Consider the following 26,964-nt stretch of genomic DNA (forward strand, 5'->3'; position numbering starts at 1 on the left):
CTCGTTGCCGTCGGTGCTCTGCGCGCGTAGCTATCACCTGTGAAGGATGAAGTGGGAGCGCGAAGTCCTAGGCCACGAATTCGTTCGAGTCTGAAGCGGGGAGACGTATCGAGCGAAAGGGGAAAGGGGGGCAACGGGTGGTTTACAAGGCCACCCACGGCTGCGGCTCGTTCGGCTAGCTAGGTGTAGTTCGGGGCATGGCGGCTCTTAATCCAGAAGCGGGTACATCGAGGGGGGCGTCACAGGGGCGCCCCGACTGACGGACTAGTGGTTTGGGGGATAGCTCCTTCCGTGGACTGGTAGCATGGTTCCCGCGACGGCGGCTATCGGCTAGGTGACAATCAGGGTATTCGCGCACGCGCTTACCGATCTCAGACCGATCGCGAAAGCTACGGGGGATGAGGCGATCAAGTGGGTGTAGTCAGTAACAAGTCGGGTTTAAGGGTAACTCAAATTTATTATGCCAAAACTTCCCAGGTCAACCCCAGTGATCTATCCCTCGCGATGGTCAGCCTGGTCTAGGTTACTGGGGGGGGGGGGGCGCAAGTGGCGTACTACGACGCGAAGTCGATCTAGGCAGACAATAACTCGGATAAATAATTTCGGGTTTCGGACACGGTCAAGCAATGTCGATTTGTTTATTCGCGGCGATAATTCCAGCTCGTTCGAAGTAAATACGCGTAGGAATCCGGTCGGTCGCGCGAAGGTTAGTTACTGCTCGCGGTGTTGTTGGTACTTTGTAGCGACGATCGCGAACAAAATAAAGACGACTATGTATATTCGAACTTTGCCGGTCAAGTGAAGGTCTAGCACGACTCGCGTAATGTTTTCGATCGGCTCGGGAAAGGAATTCGTAGACGCGCACACTTAGGAAACTCGTTTCTCGGATGACAACAGTATAACGACGCGCAAAACGATGCTCGGAAGGTCGGTGGCGAAAACATGCACAGCAACGGCAACGGGCGCGCGAAGGTCATACGGCATACTCGCGCGCGGACATTCGGCAGTCATGCGGCGATTTCGTCTTTCAGATACGGGACAATGAAACGACGCAACAAAGGAAAAGCTCGGAGAGACAACGGCAAACATACATGATCGCGAGGCGTAATGCGCGCGAAGGTCATACGGCACTCCCGTACCGCGGGCGTTCGGTAATCACGCGATAACTTCGTCTTGCGGACAATGACCGCTACTACGGCTCGACAAAAGATGCTCAAAAGGGGTTGGCAATAAGCCTCATCGGACGCGCGAAGGTCGTACGACACTCCCGAAACGCGGCGGTCGGCAATGCGCGGCAATCTCGCGATCGTCGGTCATGCAAAAATCAGTAGTAGGAAAATGTACTTACTCCTGTCAAATTTTTGGGTAATTACTGTCACGGCTACGGCCGCCAAGGCCGCTGTAGCGCCCGCTACTATTGCTGTCTGCGTTGCCGTTATTGCTACTGTCGCTGTTTTAATACTCTATTCCTGTTTCCTGTTTCTATCACTACTTCCCGCTTCTATTGCTACTTCTGCTTCTATCACTACTCTGCTTCTTTCACTAGTCTGCTTCTATCACTACTCTGCTTCTTTCACTAGTCTGCTTCTATCACTATTCTGCTTCTATCACTATTCTGCTTCTATCACTATTCTGCTTCTTTCACTATTCTGCTTCTTTCACTATTCTGCTTCTTTCACTATTCTGCTTCTTTCACTATTCTCTATTTCTCCCACTATTCGCTCACTTTTTCTCGCTATTCTACTCGCTTCTTCTCGCTTTCGGTACTCGCGCCCGGGCGTCCGCTCGACTGGTTGACTCCAGGGCTGGACGGGTACTGGCGCGCCGTTTTTCGGCGACGCGCCGCTTCTCCTAGTTTACTTCCCCTTAACCGTTTGTTGATTGGCCGGCTTGTTGCTGAGCCGGGTCTCAGCGCCGTCTATATCGATACTTTTTGCCCACGTAATTTGTTTATTGGTCAGTTCTTCGCGCCTAATTTACCTACTGGTCATAGCGTCGGTTTTGCCTCATTAGCTTAACCACCCCTAAGCCGATAACGATTGGCCGGTCAACTAGCGTCGCTTGTCTATCCTCTTCTATCCACTGCTCGCTGGTCTTACCGATTCCCCTCACTCGCGTCCGATCGGTCTAGTATCGGCGGTCTCGCTCGCTCTCACGCGCTCGGTCGCCCCTACTTCTAGTCTAACTAGGTCTGCCTTAGTTAACGGGGGCTTGCGATCAGCTGATCGCGGCTGGAAACTTTAAGGGTTTCTAGCTTCCCGGGGGAGTGTCGGATCGGGTCGTGAGTGCGCGAGGGGTTGTACGCGAGCGTAAGGGTCGTGCGAATCGGTCAGGGAAACTTCTGGGGGTCATACTTCGCAAGATCCGGACGTGCGTGGGCGGGTGTATGCGGTCGTGGCTGTTCTGCCGCAGTGCCGGTAGTATATTTTTTGTGTGATGACGCATCATCACAAAGTATAAAATTAATGCTTTTGTTTTATATACAACTTATTGTTTAAATAAATTATTAATTGTTTATTTATTAATAACAGTTATTATTCAGCTGTTATTAATGAAACCAATTCTTACTCATGTTCTATACTTATTCATTTTGCATATGGATTATTTACATTTTTCTAATAAGTCATATTTTTAGCGTAATAAATAAATCAACTTTGCATATTGAAATTCATTATTATTCAATAATTAAATACAATTTGTGTTATTATATTCTGAATCTACGTACTAAAATCTATATAATAAATACTTTGTTATATTAAAATTATCTCTAATTAACAAATTTCTCTTAATAACAAAAATCATTATATCTATTGTAATGAGGTAGATATCCGTCTATTTAATTAAGCGCGCGATCGCATCGAAGAGCGCGCGGGGTTACCTAAACGTTCAAATTCGAAAATTGGAGAGCAGGAGGGAACGGGTGTCAGTCAACCAACTTTCTACTATCGTGAAATAATAACATCGAAATTACAGTCAATATCACATGCGAGATCGTTTATTACCTCTTATTTCTACAATGTATTCGGCCCGCGTGTTTATGTTTACAAAGCGCGCGCGCGACAATAACATGCAGTGTCGGATCGGTCGCTGCTCTTTGTTCGCCGAGTTAATACATGCACGCTTCTTATGGAATACGAAATATTAGTTAATAGCAATTATAGCAATCACGAAATTAAGCTGGCCAGCTTACCTTATTAGCAGTCACACGGAGAACGAGAGAAAATGTTCGTGATTAAGTCTCGGGGAAGTCCGCGTCTGTGACCAAGCGGTTCACGCTTTCGGTTTCGCCCTTGATGGCGAAACCCCGCACTCACGCATACTTGCACGCACTCGTCTCAGTCAGGCGAAGGCACAGCTCCTGTCGCTCCTTATCAGCTCGTGTCGACACTTCAAGAAAACTCGGGAAAAACACTTATTAATTTCTGCTGCAGCTGAGTGTGCGGATTCTAATCCTCGACTAGTTCATTTTCATACTCGTGCATTCCGTCTCGTCTCGTGCCGAATTCCCTCATTACACATTTTCCCCAACCGGTAGGTGCTGCCCTCACAGGCAGCCGCATGATTGGGCTGTTAGCGCTAATAAGACGTTTACCGTCACACTATATCTATTACTTTGTGACGTCACTCTATTTATTTTGATTTGACTCTTACATGAATATAGTCGAGTAAACAGTGAGGTAGCGCCGCTTAATGTATTAATTTGAATAAACAGATAGATGTGTTAGACTGGTTGCGGTAATTCAGTGATCTAATAAATAGCTCATAAATAGGACCGTTACAGTAATTAAAGGAAAAAAAATTGATTTGTAAGGATCTTCAAATCAAACGTTAGTTTCGATGAGATATTACAGGAGGACAATCAGAAATCTCATTATTTCAATAGTACAAGCAATGATTGAGAGGCAACAATTTGTCAAAAAACAATGCTAGAATCAAATGTATTAGAATCTTCTATTGTATATGACTACGAAGATAATGACAATTATTACAAAAAATGGTTGATGGCAATAGTGAAGGTGATTATACTTTGAATGGAGAAAAAATTTTGGGACATCCGTTTGAAGAGCTGTTGAAGGGTCCATTTTACCGATAGTGTATATACAAGGTGTCAAATAAGTAACGGAACAAGGCTGTAGCTTTTTAGATACAGATTATTAGACCAAGGTCAAGGTCATTCCTTCAGTAACTTTCAACGCGGAATCCGATGGTGACCTTGGATTTGACCTTGAGATTGACCTTCAAGGTTATTTCAAGGTCAACTTTGTTTTTTTAAATGGGAACCCCTATTTTTGACAACGGCAATCGAAAGAGCGGAAAATTTTACGTCCAAAACGGTATTTTTAAATTTTTTTTCATGGCCTTAAGAAGGTCGATTTAAGGTCAAATGCTTGAAAAACTGCCTAAAAGCGTTTTTTTAATTTTTAAGATATCGAAAAATGACCTCTACAAAATTTGTTCAGAACAGAGTGGGCCACCCAATGCACCAAAAACCTTTGACCTTTAACCTCATTTTGAAGGTCATTTCAAGGTCGAAGTGTTTTTTGTAATGGAAACCCCTTTTTTTGACCCCGGATTCGCATATAGCGCGAAATCAGAAAGAAACATTCAAAACGCAGTGAGTGGAAAAAACTTATCCGGCAAAAAAACTGTACCTATGTCTCTGCTTGCTCCTCATTTAAAACAACTTGACTTTCGGTTTGGATAACCCGTTACTTTATTATTCAAACAATCAAAGGTCAAAGATAAGGTCACTGTAACATGCTCTCAGTAGAATTTAATAAATTTAGCCCGAAACATTTTGTAAATGTTTCGCGAATAATATTGGATCTAAATTTCACAGGACCTTAGCGATGAACGTCGTGGATCAATCGAAACTCAACATAATACCTTATCCAAACGTCGGATTTCGCGCTATGTGCTAATCCGGGGTCAAAAAGAGGGGTTTCCATTACAAAAAATACTTCGACCTTGAAATGACCTTCAAAATGAGGTTAAAGGTCAAAGGTTTTTGGTGCATTGGGTGGCCCACTCTGTTCTGAACAAATTTTGTAGAGGTCATTTTTCGATATCTTAAAAATTAAAAAAACGCTTTTAGGCAGTTTTTCAAGCATTTGACCTTAAATCGACCTTCTTAAGGCCATGAAAAAAAATTTAAAAATACCGTTTTGGACGTAAAATTTTCCGCTCTTTCGATTGCCGTTGTCAAAAATAGGGGTTCCCACTTAAAAAAACAAAGTTGACCTTGAAATAACCTTGAAAGTCAATCTCAAGGTCAAATCCAAGGTCACCATCGGATTCCGCGTTGAAAGTTACTAAAGGAATGACCTTGACCTTGGTCTAATAATCTGTACCTAAAAAGCTACAGCCTTGTTCCGTTACTTGACACCTTGTATATACAGGGTGGACGTGGACCATTTTAAGTGAGCCAGTACGTTTTCTCGGAAACTAGTGGGGATAGCGAAAAATGTTTCAAACAAAAGTTGTCCAACTTGGAGGGGGACATACCCTCATGACCTTGCCTGTGTCCTTGGATGTAAGGTTCAAGGTCATTTCAAGGTCAACTTTGTTTTCTTAAACGGGACCCTCTATTTTTGACCCTGGATGCGGAAAAAACGGGAAATTCTACGTTCAGATGACCTATTATACGTGGGGTCGGGGGTGACCCTCAAGGTTATTTGAAGGTCATTTTTATTTTTTTACGAGTGTAAGATTTACGAAAAATAGTTTCATACAAAAGTTGCTCAACTTGAGGACATACCCTTATGACCTTGCCTGTGACCTTGGAGGTCAGGTTCAAGATTATTTCAAGGTCAACTTTGTTTTTTTAAACGGGGCCCCTCATTTTGACCCCGGATTCGGAAAGACCGGAAATTCTACTCAACGTCTTGTTTAGCCGTCACGTGTGCGGTCTATGTTGCCCTGTTTATTCATGGTCGTAATGTGATAAAGATGATAAGTGATTAAAGTATTTTAGATTTACTATTTATTTACCAAATTAATCAATTATTAATTACATGTGAAATATTTTACAGTAAGTGTTCAAAGACATTTCCTTCTCCTTGAATGCATAATTCAATTCTCCGATGAAAATTATCTACTGTCCTTAGTAGTACATCCTGCGGTATGTTCTGACATGCGATCCTGATCCTATCCATCATGTCTTCTCGGGTAGTTGGTTGTTCTTGATAAACGATATTCTTCAAGTATCCCCGTAAGTAAAAGTCAGGAGATGTCAAGTCGGGAGATCGTGGTGGCCATGCAACTGGTCCACCGCGACCGATCCATCTACCATTGAATCTGTTATCCAGGTAAGCTCTAACATTTCTGTGGAAATGCGCAGGAGCTCCATCTAACTGCATCCACATTCTCAGTCTTGTTTGGAGGTCAACTTCTTCCAGTAGTGCATCTACTTCATTTTGTAAAAATCGAGAAAAGTTTTCCCCATTGACATTTCCCTCAAAAAAGTAAGGTCCAATCACATGTTCATTGATAATGCCACACCACACGTTGACGCTCCAACGATGCTGATGATCTATGTGTCGATGCCAATGAGGATTTTCAGCTGACCAATAATGACAGTTGTGCCTGTTGAGCTCCCCATTATTTTTGAATGTAGCTTCGTCAGAGAACATGACATTACGGAAAAAAGTTCTGTCGTTTTGAATCATTTCTCTTGCCCAACGACAAAACTCCAGTCGTCTTTCCATGTCATCTGGTGTGATGGCTTGAGTGAGAGTGATGTGATATGGTCGGAATTTTTGGCTTCTCAAAATTCTCAAGACAGTTTGTTTTGGTATGCCAGTTTCTCTTTGAATTTGTAATGTACTAATATGAGGATTGTCATGAATAATTGCCAATATCACAAGTATGCGAACATCATTCTCATCGTAAGTATGATGTCTTCGCGTACGAAATAAATGTCCTTGTTGAGCTTTCACATGAACCCTTCGAATGGTGTTAAGATTAGGGTGTCTTGGGTACGGGAAACGTTCTTGATAAAGTCTTGCAGCTCTACGATAATTCCCTCCGGCTAGACCAAGAATAATAATCATGTCAACACGTTCACGCGCAGTATAATCCGACATACTCCGAAACAAAAAGCTTTTGATTTAATTTTTAATAAAAATTTGTAACAAAAAAATTATCTTCAATGAACACAAAATCTTTATTTAGTGAAATAAACGAATAAACTAAGCTGCTGTATTAAAAAATAATTTTTGTTTTGGGAGAATGAAGAGAATCGATAAGCCAAACCATACAATGACAGATATTCTATCTTCACGGTAAATGTTACTTTTATGGGGTAAAATGGATGGTTAAGCTAGAAAAGCATACGGCCTTGCGCTAGCATATGATAAAAGGGGCGAATCAACGCTTTCCGAATCCGGGGTCAAAATGAGGGGCCCCGTTTAAAAAAACAAAGTTGACCTTAAAATAATCTTGAACCTGACCTCCAAGGTCACAAGCAAGGTCATAAGGGTATGTCCTCAAGTTGAGCAACTTTTGTATGAAACTATTTTTCGTAAATCTTACACTCGTAAAAAAATAAAAATGACCTTCAAATAACCTTGAGGGTCACCCCAGACCCCACGTATAATAGGTCATCTGAACGTAGAATTTCCCGTTCTTTCCAAATCCAGGGTCAAAAATAGAGGGTCCCGTTTAAGAAAACAAAGTTGACCTTGAAATGACCTTGAACCTTACATCCAAGGACACAGGCAAGGTCATGAGGGTATGTCCCCCTCCAAGTTGGACAACTTTTGTTTGAAACATTTTTCGCTATCCCCACTAGTTTCCGAGAAAACGTACTGGCTCACTTAAAATGGTCCACCCTGTATATATATATATATATATATATATATATATATATATACACTATGATTTTTACTACACATGCTTTGAACTAATTCACTTATTACATTATTATTAAATTACATAAAATCAAAAAATACCTACCAAATACCAATGCTGTATTTATCATTGGAATTTTATTTACTATAGAGCCTGTATTTACTTTTTTTTACTGAACATTTATGACAAACAACTTCCAGTACTGAGTGGCTACCGTTCAGTTTTTCCTTTACAGTATCTTCTAGGTTGAGACGATCTCCGCATTGATGACAATTTAAATTTTTACTAAGCGTTTTCAATCGTACAATGCGTGATCCATTGCCAGGACCGTCCGTTTGGTCCGTTTTGGTCGTTTCCCAAAAACTTGCAAGGCTTGACGCACTTTTTAGCATTTTGCTGACACTTTTTGTGATACCAACAAACCTCGTCTGTTTTTTTGTTAGAAGAATCGTCCCGGTTTTGAGATTTAATTCGGTTACGAGAATTGTGGTGATAACCGTGACGATTTCGAGAACGTGAACGAGAAGCAGCCAATTCAGCGACTTGTTTTTGCAGTTCAGCAACCGCTTTTAATAAATCGTTTTCAGTACCTTTGTTGTTCAATGCAGCGTTGACCGAGAAATTCGGAGGACAAGGCGAAACTTCGATGATTTTATCGGCGAGCTCAGAAAGTTTATCGATCGCCAACTCAGACTGTGGTGCAATGATAGCCTGGACGTTTTGCGGAAGACGTTGAAGCCAAAGTCGACGTAAGAGGTTATCCGGCACAATAGTTGTACCAGCAAAGGATTGGAGATGTCGAAGAAACTGGGAAGGCTTACGATCGCCTAGCTCCTCCGCACTAATGAGTTGGCGGACACGTTGTTCCTCAGACGCAGATAATCGTTCAATTATTTTTGTGCGTAAATATGTGTAGGGATTTAATTGAGGAGGATTTTTAATAACATCCTCGACTTCCAATGCAATGCGAGCGTCTAATTGAGAAACAACGTAATGAAATTTTGTTACTTCATTAGTGATGTCAGAAAGCGTGAATTGAGAATCAGCTTGAACAAACCACAAGCTTGGTTTATCTGACCAAAACGGCGGCAATTTCACAGCGACACGATGTATTGCATGGCGTTGGTTGACGGTGTCAGCAATGACGCCTTGAGGCTGCAATTGCTGTTGTTCTTGTAGTTGCTGCTGCTGCGGTGGTGGTTCCTGCAGCACCATTTGTTGACGTAGTTGCTCGATCTTTCGTTGAAGCAGTTCGTTTTCCTCACGTAGAACCACAAGTTGACCCTCGTCGCGAAGCATCTTGTGATGAGGCTATAATCTTCTACGATGGCGAAAAGGAAATTCACCAACAAAATACCACAATTCTCGCCAAGGCTTGAATTGTAACATAATTTTATTGTCGGGGTCACCAATATAGGAATAAATGACTATTTATTCGAGTATTTACTCCTATTAGTAATAAGTCAATTGGTTAATATTACACCGTCTATTTATTAGGAATACAATTGACAGACTAACTATAGAAATGTTTTTTCATTAAACGAAATGAATGTTCGTTGCTGTGCTCACACTTTTGTTTCTCAACCACGTTCGAATGTTGGTTCGAATGCTCGGTGCGCTCGCCACATTACCATCTCAGTCGCTTCAACATCACTTACTTTGCGTTTTTTTTTGCTTCCGACATTGCCATTAAACATTTCTGGCTGCGCTCTGACATTTTTTTAGTGATGAAAGACCTATTACTCTTTCTGAATCTATCAGACATTTTTATTACTTCTAAATTTCAATATTTACACTCCCCTTTCATTACTAATAAAAGGTTAGGTACTATGAATCACACGAGGCGAAGCAAGCAGTTTAAATTGCAACGATGCCAAGTTTACAAAATCGACGCAATAAACGTGGTTTCGTCATCTGCGAATTCAAGGGTGCTCAGCGCTTTCGTGACTGATATTTAGAGAAAATTGTGCAAACATTTCTTTTGTAGGTTGAGTACGGCTGCGAGCGATTGAACGTCCTTAACCTAATCGAGCTTATTCTTTAAACCACACTCAGAATTGAAAAACCGACCACCAAATATGTTTTTCGATACACTCTACAGGTTGTAGCTAATAATTTATTATTAAATACATTCTACATTACTTATAATGTACAAATGCAACTACATTATGTAGTTCCGTCTACGAGAGTTGCACGAGAGTTTCATTGAAATTTTTATCTTGTTCTTACCTATTTTTTGAATAAAAATTCATAATAAGCCAAAAAAATATTACCGTAGAAAGAATACAAAAATAAAGTTGTCCTGTTCGAGATTATTTTTCAAACCACTTTCAAAATTGAAGTCCCTCTTCCCTTTCAAAATGTTTTTTCGTACACTATAGGTTCTACTTGAAAGGGGTGGTTTTCCAATTTTGAGGGTGATTTGAAGAATAATCTCGTCCACTTTGTATTTGTATTCTATCTACGGTAATATTTTCATCCAACTTTTTGGCTCATAGTGAACTTCTTTCAAAAAATAGACACGAAGAAGGTAGAAATTTCAATGAAAGAAAATACGGGTTGCAGCCCTTGTGGTCGAAACTACATGTGACAGTTGTATTTATACAATATAAATGATGCACAATATATTTTATAGTAAATTATCAGCTGGAACCTATAGTGTATCGAAATAGTACGTCAGATACAAGTGCGGGTGGAAAGGTACACGAGACGACAAACTCTTTCTCAAACATGTGCCGTACCGTATTTTTTGTTACGACGTGTGGAAAGTGCGATTTTCAATGTACGTTTTCGGCCGAACGTGCGGGAAGACGCACTTTGCGCACGGAATATCGAAAAACATATTTTGGGGATGGTTTGAAGATTAAGCTCGAACATCTTTTTCTGTATTTTATACACGGTAATATTTTTCCCAATTTTTTTTGGATTATTTTGATTTTTTTTCATAATATTAGTCATGAATAAGGTAGAATTTTAAATGAAAAAAATAAGGGTTGCACTTCTTATGGTCGAAATTGCACGCACTAGTTTTGTATTCAAATAAAAAGTGATATAAAATTTGTTTCATCGTAAAATATCAAGTATAAGCTGAAATACATTGAATAATCCATTTTGTAGGGTGAACTTATGACGACCGTGTTCATTCTCTCATGGTGTTTTTCAGCCGATAAAAATGACGTATGTCTTATTTTTTTATTAACTATAACATCAAAATATTATTGAAATCGGTTAGATCGGGTTGGGGGGGTTTAGTTGTCAGAGTCTATTATTAAGATCATTTATTGTATAAATTATAGGATTATTTAAAGTTTCAATTCATCTGCCAATATTCTTTATCAGTACAAACAATTTTGCAGAGAATGTTGCAGCTGGAGCTGCTGATTTTGATAGTTGTTTCTTATGGCTGGATAAGTTAATGTTGGATCAAAACCTAAAGATTTGTTTGCAGGTAAAATACATCAATGAAAATTATACAATATAATACCGATTTGAATGTTTAGTTTATTCTATTTGGATTCAATCCTTCGCATAAAACATGAATAACAATCAACATACAGTAGAACCTATAAAAAAATTATTTTGTATAAATTATCACTAAAGTACTGTAAAATTTTCAGAGTCTACCATAAAAGTTAAAGAAATGCCGGGGAATGAGCCAACAGAAGTGTTTAAAGTTAATAACTACAGTAAAGATGCAGAATCTAGTTAATAAAGTTAAGTCAACAAAACGAGCTACAAAAACTAGTACTGGAAATACTGCTACTTGTGCTACCAAATGGAAAACTGAAAAGAAAATCATCCATGTCAGTATTGGTGGTTATGCAAGCCTTCTTAAAGAAAATTTGGCCTAATGAAGCAGCTTTTTCTCCAACATAAAAATAATTGTTATGTGGTTATGGCGACAGTGATACATAAAAGTAATTTATAATATTTATCGTTACGTTCTGCGTATTGTAAAATTTTGATTTCACACTTTGTTTTATATTATAAGTATTTTTTATAAAATCTACTTAAATAAAATAAATTTATCAATGTTGTCGATTATACTCAACATTCAAAAATGAATTGTTTCAATTTGTTCAATCCCTAGATTTAATGTCCTGCATTAAACTATATAATCACTTGTTGTAACGGAGAATCTCGGCTAGATCGATTCCGTCCGTTTGGCTCTCGCCAATGTCTGTGCACCGCGTCAAGTTGAGAGTGTGTGCGTGTCGCATGCATACTCATGCTTGGATTTTATGTTCGAGGTGCACTGTACGGGCTGAAGTAACGGATAGAGCGATCGAGATGACACCGAAGAAAGAAGAGGAGAAAGTGAGAGAGAGAGCGCTCCAGTTGTGAATCTCCGCGTCAATTTTGGGGGAGTATCTGCTGGGCATTAGCAGAGATCGTCACACGCGTGGATTTAACCAAATTTCCAACAGTTTTCCGGAGTCATCCACACGACTTCGCTAACGTTTTGTTTTTGGAGACACGCCCGCTGCGCGGACGAGAAACGGGGTGTTGTGGCTAGGTCGCGCCCAGTCGTGTCCCAAAGAATACCCAGCATTGGTACGTGTGGGTAGCCGGCGAGGTGCGTGGGTGCGCGCGTAAGCAGTCATCATCGCTCAACAGCAGGAACAGCAATCGCATCGAATCCAACAACAACAACGACGATTTTGGAGCAGCAATATTTGTGGAGCGAGCGAAAGGTCGAGCGAAGGAACGAACAGCAATAACACCAAGGAGGCACTCATCGGGAAGCAGCGCATCAGTGACGTCATCCAACGACGTGTTCCAGCCGCCAGAGGGGCTGACAGTCGAGGTCGGTGCCGTGTTCTCTCTTTTCTCTCTCTCTCTCTCTCTTGCATGTTTGGGCACCAGTTGATGGATGGCTAGTGTGTCAGATGATGCTAGCTACCTCGTCAGCTAAATTAACGGCGGGATTGCTTATCGGGCATTAATTGCAATAATTAGGTTTAAAAGGGAATCGGCAAGCTAACCAGCCACCGATTCACCTTTGCGCTCGCGATTTCTTGTTGTGCCGCTCATAGTCTATCGGCTTAAGATCGCTGTCTTGTAAACTTGTTATTAACGAGTAAAGGATTAGTGTGTTAATCCGCTGTTGTATTTATTCGCCGCTATGTCGCTCCTCATCCCGAATCCTAATCCGTGCGTTTAACGTGGTTTTGCTCGACGCATTATTCAGTCGTGGGAACGTCTTTTGCTTCCCGAATCCTCAAAATAAATAATTTGTGCGGACTACTGCAAGCTACCCAGGCGGGAACGGCCAATCCATGGTTACATTGACAATAAAATTGTAATGTAATAAAATTGTAAAAGTATTGAAATGTGAAACATTGATAAACCATATCTAGTAGTGTGTCTCGTCTGCAATAGAATTTACAAAATTTTTGAGCATAAATTTCAATTTACACAACAGAGCTTCATCCATATTCTCTTCATCAGTACTTATTAAATCATCTCGTGGATGGCCATAAGTCAGCATCTCTTGCATTAATGTTACTTTTGTTTCAAATCGCTTTTCTTTTACCTCTTTAGAATTATCCTTTTTTTCTAATTTTAATTCAGGACACTTCTCAAATCAACTCCTCCTCAAAAAATTGTGCTCATTTATGTGGTATTTATGGTATATTTATGTAATAATTATAATTGTGAAAGCTTTAAAGAAGTTTACGATATTTGAAGTTTCTTGTAAGTATATCATTTGTAGTTTTCTTTGTATTATTTATATTGTAGGTTTGTAGAAAGGTACTTTGTCATTAATTAATATTTTTCGTGCCAGGATATCGTTCTTTAAAAATAATAAGAATGAACCCAAAAAATATTTTATGTTTATTATATCAAAGATTTGATGGTCCTGAATATAATATAGATAGTATTATTAGAGTTGATGAAAATAAATTAGTAAGTAATTTAAAAAATTTAATAAAAGAAGCTATTGACGCAGATCTGTTTGTAGAAAATTACAATACTTTAACGTTTTCGAACGAAAATGAAGTTCCTGAGCCTTTAGTGGTTGAAGAAGAGTTTTGAGATGATTATATTAATGTAAAATTTGGCAACAAATCTAGAAAAATATGCATAGATCTAGAATACAAAACAAATGCAGTTAATTTTTGGCGAAATAACAAAAACAGATCTGTTAATTTTAATAGGGTGCAACATACATTAAAATTAGTGAAACCTGTCTAGCAATTGTACAGATGGAAAAAGCAGATGCTAAGGAGGAAGTAGGCTCAAAAAACTGCTAGAGATTTTAAAACAAATATTGGAAAACTTTTAAAATACAATTGAAAAATCAGTATGTATTTCTGATTTAGATATTAAAAGGTGGGCCATCGAAGCAAGAGACAATGTGCTACTGTGTGAAAAACTGTTTAAAGCTTCTCCAAAATATATTCATAACTTCAAAACGAGACATGGTATTGTATCCAGAAAAATTAATAAATTTGTAACGCAAGCACAACTGTCTCATAAAATTGAGCTTATTCAGCAATCAAATAATTTTGTTACTAAAGTTAGGTCGGAAATCGTAAAATTTGTTAATCAAAATACTTATAATACCGATCAGTGTGGTTTTAGTTTAGAATGTCATACAGGACGAACTTTAATATGTAAAGGAACTATGAAAATTGAATTTTTTTTTTTTTTTTTTATTAAATTATGAAAGTTGAATGCTTGGTACAATCTATCAATTCTTTAACACACACTTATACCATCCAGCCTATTATTTTTGCTAATGGAGAATTAAAAGCTCCATTATTAATTGTTTTGCAAGAAACAAATGGTGGTTTTGGACCAACAGTAGAAAAAAAAATGTACAAAGCTGATAAATATACGCTATAACGAATTTAAGATTCATTCGTTATGTCTCTCTCTCTCCCCCCTTATATATTAATATAAATATTATACTATTATATTATACTATATGATACTTAATATATATAGCAGCAGCCGACGCAGCCGAAAGGTGAGAGAGAGCAACAGAGAGTTGCGTTAGAAAAAGAGAGAGTGAGAGAGTGATATGCCTTAACATATACGTCACGCTGAGAGCGTTTCAGCAGGTCAGGACGTGCGCGACTAAGATTGAGGGAAAGAAGGGACACCGCAAGCGGCAATTAGCTGGTGGACTTGAGGCCGACAACACGTGTCTCTGCTCGCGCGGATAACTTTAGCCTTTTCCTTTATTATACGGCAGTGCCTTGTACGGACTTAGCTAAGAAACCTGTCAAGAAAGCCAGCGAGGAGATTTAATGTAGATACTAGGGCATCGATATTTACAAATGGCATGGCCGACGAGCATGTAGGTACCACCTCGTGATTAGGCTCTCTCTCTCCGCTTATCCACTTTCTCTCTCTTTGCTGCGCTGCTTACGCATGATGCCTTGTAGCCTCTAAATATTTTCTTTTGTATAAAGCCGACATTAATTGCATTTGATGCGTCTTTCCCAATTACCTGAATCTATTTCCATTTCCCAGCGGCCCTACTGCGCTCGTGTATACATATTTCGTGCTTGCAGCTACGCCAATCCACGACGCTCTACGCGGGCCACAAGGTGAATATACGAGGTTTGTCCGGAAAGTATCGGGCCTATCTTTATATTTTCGTGCTAGCGTTATTCTTTATCATCTGATGGGTGGCATCCTTCAAAGTAATCCCCACTTGATTGAATAACACGGTGCCATCGATGTTTCTACTTTTCAAAACAGTCCTGGAACTCACTTTTAGGGATAGCCTTAACTACACTCGTCGCATTGTTTTCAACCGTCGTTTTGTCATCGAATCGGTGTCCTTTGAGTGGTTTTTTTTAGTTTTGGAAACAGCCAAAAGTCACAAGGGTCTATGTCGGGACTGTATGGAGGTTGTCGAAGCAATGCGATATTGTGTTTGCTCAAAAACTGCTGCACAAGATTGGATGAATGCTCTGGCGCATTATCGTGATGGAAAAGCCAGTCACCATTTTCCCAAAATTGCGGCCGTTTTCTTCTTACTGCATCACGCAAACGTTTCAAAATTTGAACGTAGTATTCTTTATTGATTGTCTGACCTGTTGGTACATATTCGTGATGTACAACACCTTCACAATCGAAAAAACAATTAACATTGACTTAACATTGCTCCGACTTTGACGTGCTTTTTTTGGTCTTGGCGATTCAGAATGCTTCCACTATGAAGATTGTTGTTTTGTTTCAGGATCATAACCATAAACCCATGATTCATCACCTGTAATAACTTTTCTAAGCACATTATCATCATTATTGACCATTTCCAGATTGTCCCGAGCGATTTCTAAGCGAATGTTCTTCTGCTTTGCTGTGAGCAATTTTGTGATGAATTTCGCACACACGCGTTTCATTCCTAAGATTTCGGTTGAAATTTCTGAAATGATAGTTTTTGGTATCCCAAGGTCTTCTTCGAGTTCTCGCACAGTCATACGACGATCTTGTTCGATTGCAAGTCGCACCCGCTCAATACTATCTGCGGTTTTTGTCGTCGAAGGTCGGCCGGAACGAGAATCACTATCGACAAAAGTGCAACCATCCTTGAACCATTTATACCACTCTTTTATTCGTGTTTTGCTCATACACTCGCTTCCGAAGACCTTTTGCATCATTTCAATAGTCTCCGAACTCGTTTTTCCGAGTTGAAAGCAAAATTTGGTGCAAATTCGTTGATCTTGTTTTTCAGTTATTTTTGGCAATATCAAAATCCGACGAACGCGAAAAAGGCATTGTAAACAAAGACACGCTGCGCATGAACGTCCGGCAGGTGTCAGTAAGTAACCAATAGATTCGTGAGGCTTTACTGTTGATGTTTCTGTCCCGTAGAGGTCTCTCGAACACTATTGCGCGAAGATATAAACGTAGGCTTGATACTTTCCGGGCAGACCTCGTATTATAAGTGCGATTTACGAGGCTTGGCCACACACATGACATTGCACTTGCCTTGTGGTGTTCAACTGATAATTTTTGCCGAGCAGTCAACCAAATAATCCTCTCAATTATAACGGCGAAGGAATTATAAAACTCGTTATAAAATGTACTAGCTTCTTCATCTGGAAAAATGACCGCAGACCTAAATCAATATGGTTTTAAGATATTTATCTTTGAATTGCTGGAAATGAATCAGTTCTTTGTTGGGATTTGTGGACTGGACAAACAGAAGAAAAACTGAAGCACGTCGATAAAGGCAATAAAAAAGTTAAAATATTGAAGATCGCTGCTGGAACCACTAAATTTATTCAACCATGTGATGTATACTTTTTTCGTCCTTATAAGAACTATATAAAACGTTTTTCCGATTTGATTATTACGCATGTCTACAATATTAATTTGCATTTGAGAATTAACATTCTTAAACTTCATTCATTAGGTTATAATCAATTTTCATCTCCTCGATTCTTAAATATGATCAGGTATGCCTAGTACAAAAGTGGTTACATGTCGCAAAAACCATCGAAATGTGACACACCAGTTAATTACTCCTTCAATAACTATACAAATATTTGTGAATATTATAGAAAGAATGCAATCATCCGATGTGCTTGGTTTACAAAATCCATCTATGTAAATCATTTTTTTCGTCCGGAATACGATGAACTACCACATTATTGTATAACCTATGTAAGATAATTGGAAAAAATGTATAAGTATATTATATTCAATACGCTTATCTCATTGATAACAAAAGTTGAAAACTAATAAATTTAAGCTGTATTTGTATATTCTATTTTTGAGATGTTGAAAAGATACGAACAAGATAATGTTAAAAACTAATTAAATTAAACGGGTACGAAGATTTTACTTGTTCACCGCGTATGAGTCAAAATATGAAATTTTCAAAAAAAAATTCTTTAAATATAAAAAATTTCAAGAAAGTTCGTTGAGGAATAATAAGACATCTTTGCCTTTGAAACTTTTTGCTCAACTTTATAGTTTTGGAGAAAAAGAACAATAATGAGAAAAACACGATATTTGGGAGAGTTTTTTATAAACAAATAGATATATTCAATTTTGTATTCAACAGTTTTGAATTTTGAACCCAAATTCATATTTAGAACGCCCAAAAACATAAGATTCGGTATCTTCGATCTATGCATGACTTTTATGGTCGATAACATGGCGTAAGATCGATGGTTTTGAGCGTTCATGGATTAAGATAATAAATCACTATTATATGAATCCAAGGTGAAACGGGCCGCAAAAAATGGTTTAAAATATCTTGTAGACATGTGATAAAAGTAATCTGAAAGTTACAGTATGATCGGCGATTAACACTTGGCTAGTGTTACTTGTTAGTCATATTTCTATAAATCACTTGAAGATGAAACTAAATAAAATTAGCCTATCTCTTGACTGTGAGTCACTATATTTATCATCAATTATGTATTTCCAATTGGAAAGATTACACCGCACGACAAAAAAAATTTTTTCACTTTTGTATGGGTAACCACTATGTTAGTCGTGTTACTAGGAGCCAAACTGTCTGGAAAACGCTCTCCATTTATTTTCCAAGATGTTATGGCCGGAGTACCCCAAAATTGAGGCATCTTTGAAATCATTCATCATTTTGAGAATTTCAGGCTTTTTTGATGGCCTGGAATAGGCCATAGGCTTCAGAATTTAATTGTTTACTGCAAAGAAAGGTTGCCTAGGACTAGTCTGGAACAAAAGGGGTGCATACAGTTAATTTGGTTTTGAAAATATAAAAAAAAAAATGTCGTTTTTTAGACATTTTCAACGATTTCAAAAAATCATTTTGCGACTTAAATGAAACGGCTGATCTAATGAGTTTCTGAGGAATCCTACTATTAAGGAAAAATAGCAGGTCTGACCCTTGGCTTTTGTGTAGGTATGGGTGTAAGCCTAAATGTTCACAAACATTTTATTAGGAATCAAATCTATGTCGAATGTAGGCCTTTTTGATGGTAGATTTTTTTGTTTAGAAATGCTATGTTTGTAAAAGTAAAAGCACGTGGGTATATTTAATGAAGGTGAAACACAGGAGTAATACGTATAGGAGGTGTAGTTTATTCGGTCGCTCCAATACAACTGGTCGCTCGGCGTTGAGCCGTGGCCGCCAGCACTCGCATTGTACATTATAACTGCTGAGCCTGCGCTTCTATATTTGCGCAAGTATATATTCTATATACATCCACAATTCCTCCCTTTTTTCAATGAGGGGTCTGCTCTGTTTAGAAAACGCTCCACACGCCGTATCGGTATTATAATTTGATTTGCGTGTCACTTGGTAATAATACCCGTATCGGTTTCTACTTTATATATAGAGGGTGACAGTTGTTCACGTACATTTGCTGATATGCATTTTCTACCAGATGTTTTGTGGTTATCGATCATGATAACGTCACCTTGTTCTATCTTTGTTTTACGGAAGTGTTTTCTGGCTGCTATTTGTTTTCGTTTATTTTCATTCGTTACTTCGGACGTAATAGATCAAATTATGTTTTAAATTATCGGTTATATATGAATTTTCCTAGTGATTTACTCATATTACAACGTACGAGATGTGTTCAAAAAGTAAGGTGACTTTGTATTTTTAAGAAAAAATATTTATTTATTTATCAATGTTTATGTTGTCGCCTTCAAAGTAATCCCCCTCAGATACAATACACTTATGCCAACGATTTTTCCAATCCTCAAAGTACTTCTCATAAGCACTTTTCGGTATAGCCTTGAGCTCTTCCAGCGATGCAGTCTTTATCTCTTCAATCGTTGCAAATCTCCTTCCTTTCATAGGTCTCTTTAGTTTTGGGAACAAGAAAAAGTCACATGGGGCCAAATCCGGTGAATATGGTGGCTGAGGCATGATTGTGGTGTTGTTTTTGGCCAAAAAATCTCTCACAAACAAAGATGAGTGAGCAGGGGCATTATCGTGATGCAAAAGCCATGAATTGTTTTTCCACAATTCTGGGCGTTTTCTTCGTATTGCTTCTCGCAAACGGCGCATAACTTCAAGATAATACTGTTTATTGACCATACGTCCATATGGTAAGAACTCCTGATGCACCACGTCATGGTAATCAAAGAAAACAGTGAGCAAAACTTTGACATTTGATCGAACTTGGCGTGCTTTTTTCGGTCTTGGCTCATCTGGGCTCTTCCATTGGGACGATTGGACTTTGGTTTCGATATCATAACCATATACCCATGATTCGTTACCAGTTATGGACCCTTTGGAGTAAATCTGGGTCGTCGTTGACGTCATTCAACAGTTCTTGAGCGATGCTCATGCGAACCGTCGTTTGGTCAAAATTTAGCAATTTCGGAACAAACTTTGCTCTCATGCCCAAAACGTTAGAAAAAATTTCATGGCACGAGCCAAGCGATATACCAACATCCTCAGAAACTTCTCTGATAGTGATTCGACGATTTTCCAGAACAATTTTCTTCACTGCTTGAACGTTTTCATCAGTTGTTGACATGCTTGGGCGTTCAGAGCGAGGCTCGTCATTGGCATCTTTCCGGCCATCTTGGAAGAGTTTGTACCACTTGTAAACATTTTTTTTACTCAGAACAGTTTCACCGTGTGCCACCGTCAACATTTCAAGTGTTTCGGAGCAATTTATTTTATTTTTTACACAAAATTTGATGCAAATCCTTTGATCGATATTTTTCGATAGCAAGAAATCGCCGAGCACGCAAAACATTTATAACCTTTACGCTTCTCACAACCAAGCAAAAAATGCTATACACTTGAAACTTGGTACAGATATTCGGGAAGAGTGTACCAACATAACAAAGCAAAAAAATCGATAATCGAAAGTACGTTGCCCGTGAAATTTGAAAAGTCAATTTACTTTTTGAACACACCTCGTATGTGCTTCTATAATCAAATAAGAATTTTCGGATTGCGTTACTCACAATCTCCCCTTTGTACAATTTTTTCTATCTTGTCCTTGAAAGTGCCTACAAAATTCTATGCTGCTCCGTTTGTCGGGAGATGGTAAGGAGGCGAGAAACTTTGTTTCAGTTCGCTGTTTTTCAAAAAATCGCGAAAATCAGTGTTTCAAGAATTTCGGCCATTATCCGTAATTACATGATTCGTTAAGCTATGCCTGGTGAAGAATTCTTGAAAATATTCGATTAATCTATTTGCTTTTGTATTTTGTTTTCAATTAACTACTTCTGGCCATTTCGAGTAGACATTAATGTCAAGATACATATCGTCGAAAAAAGGTCCTAAAAAATCTGCATGTATTCTATCCCATGATTTTTCAGACTATGGCCACAGCGTAGGGATTGCTTTGATTAATTGTTTTTGATTTACTACACATATTTTACACGACTTTATTAGGTTGTCCATGTCTGCATCAATTTCCGGCTACCAAACGTATGAACGTGCTGAAGATTTCATTTGCACGATACTCAAATGATATGCGTGGAAATCATTTAAAAGGACGCCTCTCAAGCGTTCTGGTACTATAATTCTAATTCCCCAAAAAAGTCTCCTTTTTTCTACTGCCAGTTCGTCCTTTTCTTGTAAACAAAATCTTTTCTTCGCTGTTTAAATCAGTATTATTTTTCGGCCAACCAAAAACGCAATTATTTTGGTTAATACGTTTTCGTGCTTCGTTTCGCTGGCTACTTTACTCCAATCGTCAATGTTGATACATTCTGCAACGTAAAGTATTGGAGTGAAATCTGAACCAAAAATGTCGGTTTCGTCTTCGATAAGTAGGTGTGATAGCGCGTTGCAATTTGCGTTATCCGATAATTTCAGCCATTCTATTTCGCAATAAAAATCAGAAGGAAAATAGGCCTGCTTGCAGTGGTAAGTAGTATGCCCCATTTAGATCCGAAAATTGTTTCTAAAGACCTACGATCCGTGCGTAAAATTATTTTTCATCCGTAAACAAAATCGTAAAATTTCAAAAAACCAAAAATTATAGCAGTCGCTTCTTTATCGTTAATGGTTCGAATGGTTTTGAAACGTAAGCCATAGGACGGTCTGAACCATTTTCGTACCTGTGTAATAAAATTGCCGACAGGCCATAATGAGACGCGTCGCATGCTGAGACTAATTGCTTTTCCGGCTCGTAATGCGCAATTACTTGAAGTGAAATCAATTCGTTCTTTGCCCAGCAGAATTCTTCTTCGTATTCGTTGGCCCAAAAGAATTATGTATTCTTTGCGCAATCGCAAAACGGTTTTAACTTTTCTGCTCTGTTCTGCAGGCTAAACATACCGCAGTGAAAAAGTGTATGCTGTATCTCTATTTTACGTTAGATAATTTTTATCGACTTAAATTCGGTTTTTTGTAGTAAATCTATTGTAGACCAAGTTTTGGTTCTTTCATGAATAAGACTGTCTCCGATTTTGAATTCTATAGGGTTTATAAATCGGTCGTAGTATTCTTGTGACTTTTACTTTGAAGTTATAAAATTTTCTCTAGCAATATGTGTTAAATCGTTCATGTTTTTTATTTAGTTTTCTAAATACCCGTTAAAGGTTGGTAAATGCTTAGATTTTTTTAAAAGTACGCTGGACGGTAATTTGACCGGAAAGGCAAAAACAAGTTCATGCCATGTGAAGTTGTAACCAGTGTAAATGCTGATATTATATTAAATTGTACCAGTTCCAAGAGTTTGTTCCATCCGCATTTTTTTATGTGAATTATTTGATATATTCGCAAAGAGGGTGATTTGTTCTTTCGACAGAGCTACTAGATTGCGGAGAGAACAATCTCGTTTCAATTTTTTCGAATTGAAATTTTTTTGCTATTTGTTTTAGCGTTTTATTTCTAAAATTTTGTGCTCGATCTATTAAGGGGGTATCTTCATATAGATCGATCAAAAATCGATTATTTTTTTATTTTTTAAATCGAATCTATAACGTCTTAGGAATACTGTGTCAAAATTTCAGAGCGAAATTTCAAGTTATTAATTTGCTAGCGCAGTTTGAGTGACCGCGCACCGACGCGCGGCGAGCAGGTAGCTAGGTGCGCGCTCCGTAACAAAAGACTCACGCTGCGCTCGGGTCCTAGCTTGGGCAGGGAATGTCAAATTCTTGTTGCCCTTCTAGTTTTGAATGTATAAGTGTATATCCGTGTGCAATCTATAGTATATTTTGGCTATCAAGGTATTAGTAAAGTATACACCGAACGACGCATTTCGTGATTTTACTATATTTTCGGCTCAGTTTGCTTATAGCTCTTGCGCAGTTTGCATCTTTTTTTATTTACGTTCGCCATGAGTTCTTACCCGAAAGGACGCTTCGGAAACATATACCATGCTTCGGAACGGAAAAGAAAATTCCATGGTAATAGGTATACCAAGTCGAATGAAGGCGAGCCAAATCTCAGTGCGAGTGCTCGAAAATTAGCGTCGGCGTCTGTGGATAGCGTTGACATTGATCCGGCGCATCGCTATCGAATAATTGAATTTGTGACAGTGTTTGATATTCTATCTGAATTGGTGTGCTGCAACAGCTGCAAAGGGCCTGTGAAATTTAAGAAAGCTGACCGTCGTGGACTTGGTTGGAAACTGAATGTTTCGTGTAGTAAGTGCGGCGATACTCTAGTGAATTTGGCGCCTTACATTAGCAATAGCTTTGAAAACAATGGCTCATCCAGCGCCACGGAAAAATCAAATGTGACACGGAACGCGTGGATCGCGACGAAATTCGAAGCGAGAGCGCAACGAAGGCTAGCCGTGTGCTCACTAAAATGAAGCTACCGAGGCTATTTGAACAATTTGGAGAGGAAGAAGGCGCTCTTTATGGTCCAGGCATTGCTGATTGATGGAAAAAATGATCCCGAATGGTAAGTGTTGAAAAAAAATGCATTTGTCACGTGCCGCGAACTTTAAACGCGTTTTACGGATAATCAGATTTTCATAATTTCTCGACTTTTTGCTACTGATTACTCAGTGAGTTTTCATTCTATAAAAAAAAACGCCATTTTAAAGGTAATTCAATTGTCTTCAACGTGAACTATGGTGATCCATAAAAATAATATTACTTAGCAATCATTTTGCAATAAAAATAATAAAAAAATTTAATAATAATAATAATTTCTGAATTTTTTCAAATGCTCGCCATTTTATAAGTTTTGATTTTAACCTGATGAAAATTAGTCTATGGGGATGAAAAACATTCAATTTGAACTAAAATAACTTTTTTGTTTGTTTCAGGACGCTGCTTCAGACACAATAGGCGGCATAACATTAGACAAATAGAAAATTTCTTCCCGCTTCATGTGTAATTTGCACATGGGCAAATTCAGATTTCGCAACAAAAAATGTGTATGTATTCGCAAAGGTTACAATAAATTTGTGTCCAAATTTCAACAAAAAATGTTGAATAGTTCTTTCAAAAAAAATTCCCAAAGATTTTCTTGCTTTTTCCCCATCTATATGAGGTTACCCTTTTAATACTACTGTTATGATTCCGAAAATACAAATCAATTATTTTATAAAAGCTTCGCTTACTCTTTCTGCGGTTTTGTCTTTTAACGCTACTAGAGTAATAAATTTTGAGAATTGATCTTGAATTGAAAATATGTATTATTATTATTTTTGAAATCTTGAATAGCCCCATTACATCCATGGTAACTTTATTGAATGGTTGAAAGGCGTATCGGTTAAAGTCATTGGTTGTCTCGTTGGTTTACATTTTAATTTATTTCTTTCACATTCCTGGTACATGAAAATTTTTTTTTTGTATGTCATTTTTAAATTTTCTTAGTAATATTTATCTTCAATGCTATTGTAAGTTCGATATGTAAGTTTAATACTTGAATGTCCTCCGAGTATAAAAAGTTGTATACTTTTAGATAGTTCATTTCTGTAGTCTAAATCATCCATATATTTGATATGATTCATGCTAATGGTGATTTTAATATTACTTCTTTTGAAGATTGCGTTGATTATATCTTCTATTTCTGATCGCCATATGTTTTTATGTCAATATTTTTTTGAATGCTTACCGTTGAAATATCATTTTGTATTAAAAGGTTTTACAAATTTTCAGACAACCTGTTTAAATTTTGTTTTCCTATTTTGTTAATGTAAGAGCGTTTAAACATAAGACGAACATTTTCCGTTTCCTAAAATTTAATCCTTCTATTTTATTTATAGATAAACTTTGATTTAGTTTTAGATTTTTTTATTAATATATTATATATTAATAGTGTTTTCATCTAGTCCTTTATGTTTCTTAGAAATTGTATGAATTATGTTATTGTTCCGAAATTGTATTGAATTTTTACTGTATACATTGTGTTCGCTATTACAGTCTGTGTTGATTCTGTCTTTAATGAGATGTTTATTCTTTTGTTTTGAATGTTACTGATGTTGCTGAGCTTACGTGTTCGTTTTCGTTTATTCTTTTGTAAATTCTTTTGTCATTTATAATTTTTATTTTATTGTTGTTACTTAATGTTTGGATTGGTATTGATTGATCTTTTAAATTTGCTCACTGTGCTCGCATTGTCACGCATGTTTTGATTTCTATAGTGTTCCTCGATAAACAGTGAGCTAGGCCGTTTTCTTTGCCCAGGCAGTAAATTATATTCAAATCATAATCGACAAATTTTAATTGCCATTTTTGTACCCTACTATTATTATCGGCTGACCTTAATAAGAGTAGAGGTTTGTGGTCGATTACTACGGTAAATTTGTTATCAAATAAGTAAGTTCGAAATGTTTTGTTGTGAAAATTATTCCAAGGGCCTCTGTTACGTGACGCTTCATTGTATTATTTTTTTTATTTTGTCAAATAATATTTCGGACCCGAGACTTCCGTTCGGACATAGTATAATCAGCAGTATTCGTGTGCGCGACTCGGTGGGAACGTGCGGCAGAGGCTGATTCACGCTGCGCCAGCATGCTGCGACGGCATGCTTCGGTCAGCGTGCTTAGCTAGGTAAGACGATCCGATACGAGAAGCGTAAACGTTTAAAGTATATGTGCGAGAGAGAGACGAAAAGCGAGGGACAAAAGATATATAACGAACCGGCGTAAACAACGAAACCAATCCTTAGTCAGTCAGGAATCAGAGCTCGACTAAGAGCTCCCTGCAAGAGTTTGAGAATATTATAATAAAATTATATCGAAGTGCCGAGTATCGTTATTTCTAACGACCTTTTATTTGCTATTGGAATACTATTGGAATACTATTGGAATACTATTGGAATACTATTGGAATACTATTGGAATATTATTGGAATATTATTGGAATATTATTGGATAAAGAAAATATATTGGACCAGCTTATTGAATTAATTCGAAACCAGTGATTACCTATAAAACGAACCTAACAATATCTCGGACCTAGACGACAGAGTGAGTACTTTTGAGCTCTATCCTCGATAAGGTGAAATCTCTTCCTTATCGTTATTTTATTATCTCTCTCTCTTCGCTCTAATATTACTAAGCATAATCAAGGTTCCCCTTTCGGTGAATCCACATGATTGCGTACCGGGACCAAGTGTGTAAACACCGCTGACCGCGTAAACTAAAATATTTATTTTAATAAATCGCGAACCACATAGTAGCGCGATATTATTATTAGAAGTATTATTCGACGTATTAAAATATATATATATATAAACTTATCTAACATACCGGCGTAAGTTCATTTAAGTCAATCGGCGAAGCCCCCCCTCCCTTTTTCCCGCCTGATTACTGCCGCCTGGCTCTCGCAAGGACGAACTTCGGATATTATCGGTGAAGACGTGATCCATTCGATGACACGGTCGGGGTACCGTACTGAAGGGCTAGTCCACCCGAGTTAGGACCACTCGGAGCTAAAAACGGTCTAACACGCGCCAGTTTTGAAGAGACATCAAAACTGGCACGTAACAGCCTCTCTTTCGTAAGTTTCATATAGTTCTGTTCTGTTTTGTTCAAAACTTGAAATGCATATTCGATAGGTCTATCGTAACCCAATTCTCCTTGAGACAGCACCGCGCTTAAACTATGGTGTGACATATCAGTTCTAACGATATAAGGTTTATCGATCTGAGGATATTGTAAAATGGAAGCTTCACACAGTAAGTTCTTCAATTTATCCAATACTTGTTGTCGTTCTATATTCTAGAAAAATGTTGCATTTTTATGCAAAAGTATAGTCAGAGGTTTTGTTATT

The 26,964-nt window shown here is 38.1% G+C and overlaps 2 protein-coding genes across 3 annotated transcripts in view; one reads left to right on the top strand and one right to left on the bottom strand.

Annotated features, from left to right (window-relative positions):
• Positions 1-26,964, top strand: part of LOC131668484 (abl interactor 2) — a 335,854-nt gene that overhangs the window by 15,337 nt on the left and 293,553 nt on the right. The window lies entirely within an intron of this gene.
• LOC131668682 (uncharacterized) lies at positions 8,137-9,150 on the bottom strand. Its single transcript, XM_058943049.1, has one exon. The coding sequence runs from the start codon at positions 9,148-9,150 to the stop codon at positions 8,137-8,139; it is 1,014 nt and encodes a 337-aa protein (XP_058799032.1).

The sequence above is a fragment of the Phymastichus coffea genome, unplaced genomic scaffold (genome assembly GCF_024137745.1).
Source record: "Phymastichus coffea isolate CEN01 unplaced genomic scaffold, Cenicafe_Pcof_1.1 PCOF00006, whole genome shotgun sequence".
NCBI lineage: Eukaryota > Metazoa > Arthropoda > Insecta > Hymenoptera > Eulophidae > Phymastichus > Phymastichus coffea.